Source organism: Sebastes umbrosus, chromosome 1 (assembly GCF_015220745.1).
Source record: "Sebastes umbrosus isolate fSebUmb1 chromosome 1, fSebUmb1.pri, whole genome shotgun sequence".
Classification (NCBI taxonomy): domain Eukaryota; kingdom Metazoa; phylum Chordata; class Actinopteri; order Perciformes; family Sebastidae; genus Sebastes; species Sebastes umbrosus.
In genome coordinates this window covers 31,186,992-31,199,356 of record NC_051269.1, presented here as the reverse complement: position 1 = coordinate 31,199,356, position 12,365 = coordinate 31,186,992, and the positions used below count along the sequence as shown (strand labels likewise).

The window sequence follows — 12,365 nt, the reverse complement described above, 5'->3', positions numbered from 1 at the left end:
TAATGAGGAGGATGAGGATTTGGAAAAGTTGGAGCTTTCTCTGCAAGTGTAGATTTGAATCCTTGCCAGTCAGTATGATACGCTGCCGTCATCACTGACAGCTGTCAGAGGAAACTAAACCGAGGAGGGAAATCCAGAATTGTATTGTATTGAGAAAAAGAAACAGAGGGAACTCGAGGAGGAACGATTAAAGTGCATCATGTCTGTCTGACTCAACTAAAAAGAAAGGATTTCAATTTCCCCTTTTCAAGAAATCTGACTCAGCATGAGAGGGAAGTGAGCAGAGTGTAACTTCCCATTCAGACCAGAGCAAATCAGCTCCATCTTCTGCAAGAACATTATAACATCTGCATGAGTTTCAACCTTTGACCTCCAGGCGTTTTTTGAACCCGGTGGCCCCTCCTCTCTGTCTCATGGCATGATGGGAACAGTCTCCCTCCTGTTTATGGCAGTTTAACGGACCTCAGATGTGGCCGCAGGCTGTCGGTGTGCAGGAGGTGTGTCTGCTGTGGGTGTGCCGCTGGGCGGGGCTTCAGAGGCCCATCGAGCCCGCTGATTGGTCGGTGAAGAAGGTTCTAATTCAGCAGTTGACTAAACTGCTTGTCAATCAAGTGCGATTATGCTGCGTTCAGGGGCTCTTCGTATTATTGTGTTGTCATAGAAAGTGCAGTAAAGTTGAAAACAGCACTTTAATTCTTCGTTGATATGACCTTCCTGCAGTGGTGGAATTTATTTAAAGTGCATTTTACTGTATTTAAGTACAATTTTGAGGTACTTGTAGTTGATTATGTTCTTAATATGCCTTGTACAAAGTTTTTCTTAATATGTACATTCATACTTCCTGATATGTATATGTTCTTAATATGCCTTGTACAAAGTATTTCCTTTAATATTTGTAATATAACTTATTATTTTAATGGAGCTTCCCAGCAAAAAGCATTTCACACGATTGTACTTGTATAACCGGCGTGACAATAAACATCTTAAATCTTGAATCTTGAATCTTGATTATTTACACTGCACTATATGTCAGACACAAGTATTGTAACTTTTTACTCACATATTACACATACAAGGAATAAAGTGCTACAGGAATGAATCCAAAACCCAGAAAGTTATAGCATTTTAGCACTTACGGTTCCCTCGTCTGGAAGTCAATGGGTTTTTTGAATGGGTTTTTGGTTGGATGCGTGAAATAAGGTCTGTGTTTAACACATGCTTAATAGTTTTTAACGTTTTGTTCTACCACATAAAATACATCAATAAATACCCCACTCATGAATTTTTAAACCTTAAAGGGACTGTTTGTAACTCCTTACACGTATAAATTACCCGGGTTCGTGTCCCATCGTGTATGCGCGCTCGGTGCTCGCGTATGCACGCACGCGTGTGGCTACGCTGTTTAGACTCAGACTCCAACACAAACTACACGGAAGTACCAAAACCGCAAAGTTATATCTAGTGAAGCCCGTCTTGCAAAACAGTGTTGGCTGCGGTCGGAGGACACGGGAGAGACCGTAGCTTTGGTCTCCATGGCCGGAGTCTTTGCGCCTCTGCTCCTCTGCTCCTCTGCCTGCTTTCCTTCACAGTTCCTTCAGTTCTATAGTGCAAAACATGTAAAAGTAAAAAAGTTAGTAGTACAAAGTACAACAAAATATACCAGATATAAAAATACAAGGAGATGAAGAAAACTGTTAAAAGTGAATATTGTGCAGGGTAACAGCTGTGTTACAGGACTATTCAAAAAGTGAATATAGTGCATAAGAGACTGTTAAAAATGAGTATAGTGCAGGGTAATGGGCGAGTGGTAAATAATTGTGTATTCACCATTTTCCCTTTTTAATCTTTTTTCTTGGTGAAATTATCCTCCATAGCCCTCCCTAGTGCACTGCTATTGATTCTGTAGATGCCATAGCAGGAACGCTCCAAAAGTGTATGCATTATTTCCGACCGCCCCTGAAGGCAGCATTCTCAGAGCCTCTACAACGTGATCGCGTCTCTCAGAGCAGAGCGGCGGTGAGGTTACTGGTTACTGAGGAGCGCTTCACTCATACGCACTTTAAACAGGATGTAGCGACTCATTCAGACCACGGAAACACACAGAAAAGGAAAGAAGCGGGTTAAACACAACTGCAATGTGACAAACGCCGGTGAGCCAGAAATGAACACCACAGCAGCGGAGAAGAAGACAGGAGGAGTCCGGATGAGGCATCTCATCGCCGGCAGGTCTTGACGGCTGCTCCTCGCTGACCTGAGAGACGCCCAGCAGCAGCAGCAGCAGCAGCACCACCAGCAGCAACACGCACTGAAAACCTGCAACATATAGCAGAAATACTCCACAATATCTCCACATACTCCAACCTTGATAAAGCGATAATGGCTGGGATGGGCGACTGCTGTGTGAAGGTTGCATTGAGGTAAGCCTGTCTGTCTGTCTGTCTGTCTGTCTGCTGGATATCTGCCGACCTTTAACACACCACATTGTGTCTGAGCCTCCTGGTGATTAAATGCATTCTGCACACCTAAAGTCTTATTACACTCCTTCCTGTCTCTGCCCATTCAGTTGCAGTGAAGAGCACCTTGTTTTGTAATACATGGGTGGTGCTCTGCATAGTATTGATAAGGCAAAGCATGTGCCAGCATGTTATCTTATCCTATATGATTGTTTTTTCATGTTGAACTTCTTCCACAGCATTAGTCCTTTTAGTTATATTATATGTGAAGCTTGCATTCATTCATGCTTTAACATTGAAGTGACAAGGACATCTGCAGCCAGGTGCAGGGAGGAGAATGGGCGTTTCTCCTCCAACCAATTCTTGTATTATTATTCCCACATGCAGCTTATTATACCTGCAGCCTCACCTCATCATAAAACCACCTTATGGATGAGTTATAGCTCCACAACCAGGGGTTTTGAAAGCTTTAAAAAAAAAGAAAAGAAGAGAATAATCCTGCCTCTGCAAATGAGTCGAGCACAAAGAGATGCTCTCCTTCAGAGCTGTGTCATTCACACACAGCCTTTGTTGGAAATGCACCCAAAAAGGCTCAGGCAGCAGAGCAGCTTTTTGGATTTGTATCAGGAGATATTAGCAGCTCATCGATTGTGTGTGTGCCAAGACTAAATGCAGATTGAGAAAGAGAGATCACATAAATGGGCATGTGCTGGCACTAGAGTGTGATTGGGGGCTGCGTCTGTAGTCATTTTGCAGCGTGTGGGGAGCTGAGGCGGGGGTCTGGTCAAACCCACAGACCCTCCCAGTCGCTCACATCAGCTAATGAATCCCAATTGGTCAGACTGAGAATCCTTTACAAGAAGATTAAGATAATAGGCATCCTCACACGCTCTTATTTAGCAAATGCAACAAAGTAATAGTGACATTTAACTATTCTTCATTAAGGACCCCTTTGAGTTTCTCCAACCTCAGTTTGGGAACCATTGATTGAACCCAGTGGGGGTTGAGTTTGGATGGGGGGGTCGGCCCAGGAGAGCAGCCTTTTAAAGATGAACCTCACAACCGATGGCCCCATTTCCCCCCAGGGGAGGTTTCAGAGTCACTTGTCAATCAGCCGCTGAGTGAATCTCCTTTGTGCTTGTTCACAGCGTCAACTGTAACAGGAAGTGAGGTTGGGTGGTGGTGGTGTTGGCCAAAAAAAGCATAGAGAAAAGGTGAAAAGAGAAGCCGCTGAGACAGCTGGTGGCTGCTGCTCAACTGAAGTCATTGATTATTAAAGCCCGGAGAGCAGAGGCTTGTTGTGTGAGTGTAACTGAATGAGTGACTGATGGTGACAGATCTCGCTAGTGTGTGTTTAGCTGTCCATCTTTTTTTTCTCGGTGATACAATATTGACATGATCATCATCAGCTTGTAAGCACATTGTCAAACCTGACAAAAGAGTGTCAAATAAACACAGAGGGTACAGTGGTATCTTTTAAAGAGGACCTATTATGCTTATTTTCGAAAATCCTTAAAAAAAAGTAAGGATTTATTTTTAAATCAACACTTCCTGCTTTCATTTCAAAATAAAAGCCCTCAAGCATTTTTTTTCTGTGGATAGAATTCCTTGATTTGTCAGCACAAGGCTTTTATTCTGAAATATGTGCCGGATAGTGTTGTAGAACATGCAGTGACTTGGAGAGCTCAATGAATGAATATAGTACGGGGTTTTAATTGTGGATTATTACTATTATTTACAAATTACCACGTGTTTCTTAACCTTTCTCTGACTAAAATAAATATAAATTATATTTATAATGAAATGAAATGGCCATTATGAAAGGCAAACTCTATGTAGAAAGAAAGGGCTGGCAGCAGCAGTAGCAGAAACCCAACTGAAGCACAGCTGGTGTGAACACCCAGCGCATCAATCACGCAGCCTCCACGCGCTCCTGACGTTCCCAGTGTGAACAAGCTGAAGCGCCGGGGGGCTTTTGCGAAAGCTGCAACGACATAATTTTCTGGTGCGTGCACCTCGCGCCGGCTTCACTATGGCGACCATAAATTAGGCTTAACTCCCTTTGGCGTGGACTTCTGGCTTTGTAAGTTTGCAAACATTTTACATGCACAAAAAACTATATAACACACTACAGGAAAGGGAAAATAATAGGTCCCCTTTAAATCAGTTTCATTAGCACAAACTTCACGTTGTAATTAAAGCAAGTGTTTGTGTAATTACACGACTACGCTTGTGGGCGAGCTAGCGCTGCTCCTTTTCATCATGTGTGATCTGTGTGAGTGTATTAACATGCCCTGCGAGTGCCACCAAGAGCGTCTGTGTGTTTGACAGGAAATGGGAGCCCACAAATAAACACACGGAGGAGAAGGATAACTTCCTGCCTTATAAGCGACGGTTTTCCCCAATGATCGGCAAGCGTTTTGTTTTTTTTAAAACTCTGAGAAAGTTTGCTGCTGATAAGAGAGCATGGGGTATAATTGCTCCCATGTTGTGCAGCCCTTGGGCCGGCTGCATAAAGCTTGTGTTTGTGTGTATGCATGTGTGAGTATGCATTTGGAGGGCAATGAGGTTGTCTTGTGGACCAACCAACCAACACACACACACACACACACACACACACACACACACACACTCACACTCACACACACAGTCTGAGTTGCCAGCATCCATTTCCTGAATGTCTGCGCTGCCTTCCCTAAACAATGGCCGTGTAACCAGTGACATGACCTACAATCCTGCATTCAGACCTGACTGCCTGAGGAATGGATGTAGATATGACACACACACACACACACACACACACTTACTTAAGTCAATGGCTCTGCATTGCAGTCAAGTCAAACATGAAAAGACGCATGTAATGTAACTCCCTACTAAGTGGCCGTCGTTAAATTGCTTCCGGCTCGGCTGTTTCATCTTCATACATTCAAAAGAAAAGCTCAGTCTGATGCAAACCGGCTATAACAATGAGAAGACGTACACTTCCTGAGTCTCACTCATTTCAACCCCCACACACACTCTCACTATCATATTCAGACATATACGCGGGGTTTCACTTCACCTCGAGGGTGCCTCTTCCTCCTCCTCCTCATCCTCTCGTTGATGTTACGTTGAGTGCTGCATTTCCCCCAGATTGAAAGCTTTACGTTAGGGCTGGCTCTGAGCGTGCATGTGTCAATAACTCAGCTTTTGTGTGTATGCACTAGGCATGTAGTATGTTGGGTGTAACTTGACATGAGAGTTATGAGCACTGTGTAAATTTCCATTTGCATATCAATCTCTCTCTTGCTGTTTCTCTGCAGCTCTACTCGTTTCAGACCGGCAAGCGACTCCACCAAAGTGCTCAGTCAGCCTCCATGTGTATAAATAGACACAAAGAGAAATCTGTTTAGTGCCGTCGTGGTCTTTGACCCTGTGACTGCCGCTTGATGTTCTCACCTGAACAGACTCTTCCCCGAGGCTGTCCTCTCTGCCTGATTTGAGATCTGCAGCCGGAAAATGACCTGAGGAATCACCAATAAATGATTCCTCAGTCCTGTTTGTTTCATGCATTTGTGGCTCAAGTGGATGCCAGTAATGACCCTGAATGAAAGTAATATCTTATGCAAATAGAGCACAACATATCCAGTGTTCTTTCACACCCCGCAGGTGGATGATGTGGACAGTTATGACACAGAGCGTTTTTAGCTCAAAGGCCATGAGAGCTCAGCTGAGAAAAAAAGATTAGCTTTTTATCTCTCCGGTCTTCTGCTAACACGAATACAAAGTTTTTCATGAATCCATAAAAGTGCTGCTGACTTTTTGCCACCCCGTGACCAAAACACTGGCTTCAAAACAAACCCGGAGTAGCGGAAGGGGCCCCCTGACAGCTGATACACAAAGGCTTTAAATGGGAGTTGTTTTTTTTTGTAGGACACCACGTATGTCCTGTGTAGGCTACCAGTCTCGCCTGTTTCCTGTGTGTGTTAACAGTTTACCACACAGGCTCTGTCTGGGTTACACACCTCCCCAGGGGGTTGCCTTTTAAAAATGGCTGGACTCTGGTGGGAAACGGTGTTTTTGTGTGTGAGGCTATCAGCCCACAGTATGTACTAGTCACAGGGTAGTGCTGCAATGTAATCTCCTCATGAGTGCATTCTTACACTTGGTCTCAACATTTATCCTCTCCCCGTATTGACAGCAGATTTACAGTTAGGAAAAGTGAAAGCGGTTTTGCTTTGTTGTTGGGAGTCACCACTGAAGTTGTTTCTAATCGGTGATTTGGACCTCAGCGGAGGAAAGAAGAGCAGGAAACATGACAGAGCACACGCCCAAGTTGAGCATCCACAGCTGTGCATCACTTCCTCCTCACGCTGGGCTGCTTGTCACATGTTTTTTGTTGTTGTAGCTCTTCAAACCTATTAGACCTAACAGTTCTGTGTGATTTTGTGGCAAGAGTGCTAAAGAAGCTGCCTGTCTAGAATGGCTGGGCATGGTGTGTGCAGTATGTACTGTTGTGTCACTGCAGTGTAGATGAAAGAAACCTCTGACATGAGACCTGAAAGTTGATGGGAACATCATGTTTAAACCAAAGGACAGAGGCTACATCCACACTGATACGCTTTTGTTTTACAACAGCTTTTTATAATGAAAACGATCTCCATCCAGATGAGCGTTTTAGGGCCGTTTCAGAATTAATCTCCGTCCCTACTACCACGCCTGAAAACGCCTATCAATGCGCCGGTGTAAACAGGAAGCAGCGCTGGAATAATAGCTTGCCTCCTGGGCATGTTGGCAGTAGTAGCGTTATAAAATGTAGAATTTAACTGCACAGCAGCTGCTAGCAGAGACAGCAAGGTTGGCAACGCTTGTAACTCGTTATCCATGTTGAAATTAACCACTTGTGGCCGAGGCTGATGTCGTTTGTTTTCTTCCGGAAAAGGTTCACGTGATGGGGTGTGACGAATCAGGGAAGGACACGTCATGACTGATAAGACCCAATCAAGAAGCGAACGTGGGTGTCTGTGTCATCGTTTTCAAAGGTGTCCAGTCTGTCCAGACTTAAACGCGAGTTTTAAAACTGAAATGTGATCAGCAGCATTTTCAAACGTCTCTGTTTTAGGGGCTCAAAACTGCCGGAGTAGTGTGGACGTTCGGCATAAACGTAGCAAAAGTTATGCGTTTTGAACCGAATACATATAAGTGTGGATGTAGCCATAGTGATGCGTGGAAGGCAAGAATCAGAACAGAATACTGTGCGACTTGTTCATCGCCTATAGCAACTGGCTCTACAATCAGGGGCTTTACAAGCACATTGTGGCCGAGGAGGTGAAAAAGGTCTGCAGGACAAAGAAGTTAGTGAAGTTGCTGAGCTACGCCTTTTAATGCTGGTTTTCCAAACAATAACACAACTCCTCTTAATGACACATCAGATGAAAGGTGTATAATAAAGCTGCTTGATTGTGTTTCAGGGAAGTGGTGCTTGTGCATAGATCCTGTTAGGGTGGAATTTATTACCCCTTAGCTCGTGTATTTAAACCAATAGATCAGAAATATAAGGGACTTGGCAGGCACAGACTTTGGCGTTAAAATGAGTTGCGCAACTGATGAACCTCTCCCCCGTTAAGTGCATCAGCACTCTCCCGAATGGTGTGCTGCTGTTGCAGAATGACTTCCTGTGAGGCTGCCACTGGATTATACACACTTCCTGCTCACTTCCTGCTTTGTGAACTGCTGATGAGCCCGTTGACACGATTCAGTTAATCCTCAGTGAGAGCGTGAAAGTACACACGACCTAAAAAATAGGGAGGATTTCAAAACCAAAGCGTTGGGTTCTGGGGGTCCTGAACAATTAGAGTTTCAGAGACTTTGTTTCCTGCATTCTGGTGACTTTTAAAAAATGAAAATAACAAAATATTAAGTACACTGCAACAGCATTTTTTGTTAAATAGGCCTACTTTAATTTTACTTTTAATTCTCTGGAAAGAAAACGGAATAACTCGCCCCTCTGGCGTGACCTTGTGTGAATCTCTGGCATAAACTAATATTCATCAATTTTTATTCATTCGTTAATTTTTTGCCCCTGCTTAAGTATTTCTTTCTCTTAGTGGTCTCCATTTCTCTCTCCTTCTCTCTCTCACTGAAGGTCCTTTCAGACACAATGCAACAACGGCACAACTGCGCTCTGAAACCCGTTATTTCCAACGGTTTGCGCCATGCCATGCCGAGCAGCTCTCCTTCGCCGGGAAAAGACATTTGGTGTAGCTCTGTTGCTTTTACACGCTGTACAGTGCCAGGGACATGTTGAGATAACAAAAAGGAAAAAGGTGTGAATAAATAAATCGGGAGATATGTGGGATAATTGTGACCCTGGGAGGAAACCGGGAGAGGGCAATGAAATACGGGAATCTCCCGGGAAAATCGGAAGGATTGGCATGTATGTGAAAGCGAAGGAAAATGGACTTGAAGTTAAGCCTCGGGCCATTTAGAGAAAAAATAAATAATAAACCCTCTCGGAATCAGTCTTCTGCTCTGTAGCCTGAATGAGAAAGGGCCTGTTGTTCCTGACTCAAAACTGGAAAGCACACATTGATCCCGGGTGTACTAACTGTGTTCTCTGTGTGGACGACGCGTCATCTCAAACTTCCCTCTAAATGTTTGCCTCATCCTTTTATTTCCTCTTCTTGCTCAAGCTCGTCTGAACTGTGCAGCGAAATAAAGCGTGACCAAAAATGCTGGAATATCACCAGCTCTTTTATCCCCCCTCCTCAGCTCCTTCCAGCCCTTATTCACCCACTCCTGCATGTGCACACACACACATTTCTGTATTTATTTGAATTCATCCATTTGAATTCAGCGATGAATGAAAGGCGCTTCAGTCCCAACATTTGCATGTTTCTGTTATCAGGGTCTCATCATATGTCAGCTGGAGCTGGCCTTCTAAACAGTCCTAACTATAATCATTCATGCTGCTCGGACACAAGGAAACCTTTTTTTATGGATTGTGTGGTGAAAATAGTTATATTATTCATTCTGTAGCATTTTGTTGAAATACATTTCTCTTCAAAGCTTCTGTGATCTGCATATTTTGATAAACAATATAACCAATTTGTGTGTTTTGACGTTGTTGTGGTCACTTGGAAATCGCAGGGGATCTGTGTGTGTGTGTGTGTGTGAGGGGGGATGTGGTCCTTTAAACAGAGCACCTCTCGGGTGAGCGTAGACAGAGGACACAGTGTGAATGAGTCTGATGTCACTGCAGGTCTTTGTGCTCTGTGCTGAGTTTGCACACACACACACACACACAAGCATATGAAGACACACTGAGCAAGGGCAGAGAATTGGAGGGTAAATAAATGGGGATGAAGAACAGGCTATATTTTTAGAGAGAGGAAGGGGCGAACGAAAGGTTCGCAGAGTCAATTTCTGATGTCGTCTTTGTTTTATAAACTGCTCTCCTTCCTCTGAAAAGAGCAATGCTTCCTGCGATTCAACACAACAAATACAAAGAAAAATCAAAGAGAAAAAGAGGGACAGAGGAGGGCGGAGTGAAGAAAGGAGCAAGTGTCTCTTCTGTTGTCAAAGGGGCTACTGTAGCGTGCAAATATGAGCTCTTAGCCAAACATGCAATCAGTGTGTGTGTGTGCCTGGGTGCGTCCGTGTGTGTGTGTGTGTGTGTGTCTGAGCATCGTGTGTGTATGAATAATTTGGGCACAGCTGCACGTGTTTGCCATATTCCCGCAGAGGGAGGAAGAGATGGAGGTGTTGTGTCTAGACTGCATAGAGTTTATTTACTTCTCTATATTTAATGTTGAATGTTCTTTCTAAAGAATCTAAAATTATATTATCTTCTGCTTTTTTAATCTGTGAACTAGAAATATGACATGACTTGCCAGTAAACAGGTGATAGGAGTGTATAATTATTAATCACTAGGGGTGGGAAAAAAATGGATTCATCTATGTATTTTTTTATTTACGATTTTGAAATACATTTTTAAATGCCAGAATCATTATATTTGCTTCATTTGAGTTTATGAGGAGTTAGAAGGAAGTTACCGCTTTTATTGTTGTAATCAGCGTAACGTGACATCATATTCGTTCCGTATCCGTCAACCAAAACAAACCAGCTGGCCAAACGAGAAAGTACAAAACGGCAGAGGGTCCACATGGATAGATAAATCCAACGTGGTAAACACTACACCTACAGTAAAGTATGGAAACATTTTGGGTTTCACACATTGCAGGAAAAGCAGAGCTTTAAAACACTTTAAACACAGACACACAATTTTCCTCAGCCTCTGAATTGTCTCCTGAAGCATTGCACACTGTAAGCAGGTCAGCATTTCTGTCTCTGTGTCCGTCTGAAATAATTTATTCATATTCAGCTAGATTTAGCTCAGCGAGGAAGTCTACATATTATGGACCAGACAAAAAATGTGCGTCTGTGTGTGTTGTGTGTGTCTGGTGTGTGTGTGTGACCAGCTGGCCCATAATCACCTTCAGCGCTAAGTAGCTTAATCACTGCTGGAGTTTGTGTCTCTGAGTTTGTTTACTGGAGTTGGGTGTGAATGGAGAGAGATGACAGCAGGACGAGGCTTTAAAATGGCTGATTTCAGCACTAAATAACTGAAAAAACGGAAATTTATCTACTTTAATTTGTCCAATACTTTGGTTTATTACCAAATGCTGATTTCAAGTGGGCCGAACCAGTAAAACCATCGCCTGATAACCTATAAATAACAACATCTCCAATTTTAGCAGGAGCACAAGTACACTGTTCACAATTAATGAAGAATCCATAAGCAGATGAACAGTCGGAGATGTCACGCTGATCTTTCGGCTACGACTAAAAACGGACAACAATTCATTTATCTTCTCTGTTCTCAGTTGTCCTTGCAAGTTCTTTTTTTATTTTTCATCATGATGAGTCCGATAGTGGCGCCGAATATTATATTCCTTGAGCCCTGAAAGGTGCTGTGAACACACTGAAGCACACTGGCTTCCCATTTACCTCTGTGAAGAAACAGGAACTGATCCATTTTTCTTGGAAAATCCAACACTCTGTGTCCACTTTTTCTCCTTTTATGAGAAAACAGTGTTATGTCACGTAGCCTGTATACGTGAACATGTGGAATCTATAATAGCGTATCCAGCACAGGGCCTGCTACTCTTATTAGCGTGACCCCCAGTGGACAAATAGGAACAGCAGAGCATTTTATTGAAAAATTGGAATTATTGACTTCTCTGCAATTTTCACACTTTGCAAAGTCATCCAGCGGGCTGGATTGGACCCATTGGCGGGCCGGTTCTGGCACTTGGGCCATATGTTTGACACCCCAGGGCGAGACCGTTGAACGACAGCGCAAGCTATACACTTTTGAGTATTCCTGTACAGCAAAGAAGCTAAGAAGATGCAGCATTTACTAACTGACATCAAATGGCAGTGAATGTTAATTCATCAGCGACATGTCAACACTATATCATGTGATATTCTACTGATAAAGCACAGTTTGTTTGAATTGTTTAGACCGGCATACAAGCACTGAGAAATAGCAGGATAATCTAGCCTAGAACACCTTTCCTTACTGGTAGAAAATTTGCATTTCTGGTACCAAATTTAGCTGTAGCTCATTATCTTGTCTGCTTCTCCATTAATCAGACTAATAATCATCATTTCAAGGTCATAGAACTATTTTTGATGTATCACCTAATCTCATCCGGCTCTGGGTGCATTTAAGGAGAATACACACGTGTGTGCATGTACCTGACAGAAATGTCTCCAGCCCCTGGCTAAGTTCACATAGCTGCAGACAGACAGATGTAGTGGCTGGCTACATTAGCGCTCATGCTAAATGTTGTCTGACAGAGTGGGATGTTGGGCTGCCGGTAATGCTAAGCAGCCCTTCAGGGAGGCAGACAGACAAGCAGAGTCAT

General features: G+C 43.4%; 1 protein-coding gene across 6 annotated transcripts in view; it reads left to right on the top strand.

Moving 5' to 3' along the window:
• Positions 1 to 2,000: 2,000 nt before the first annotated feature.
• Positions 2,001 to 12,365, top strand: part of kif21b (kinesin family member 21B) — a 77,903-nt gene continuing 67,538 nt past the window's right edge. For all 6 annotated transcript variants that reach the window (XM_037772866.1, XM_037772849.1, XM_037772858.1 and 3 more), the window contains exon 1: positions 2,001 to 2,417. In XM_037772866.1, the coding sequence (XP_037628794.1) occupies positions 2,377 to 2,417 (41 nt within the window). In that variant the 5' untranslated portion in view covers positions 2,001 to 2,376. The remainder of the gene's footprint in view (positions 2,418 to 12,365) is intronic.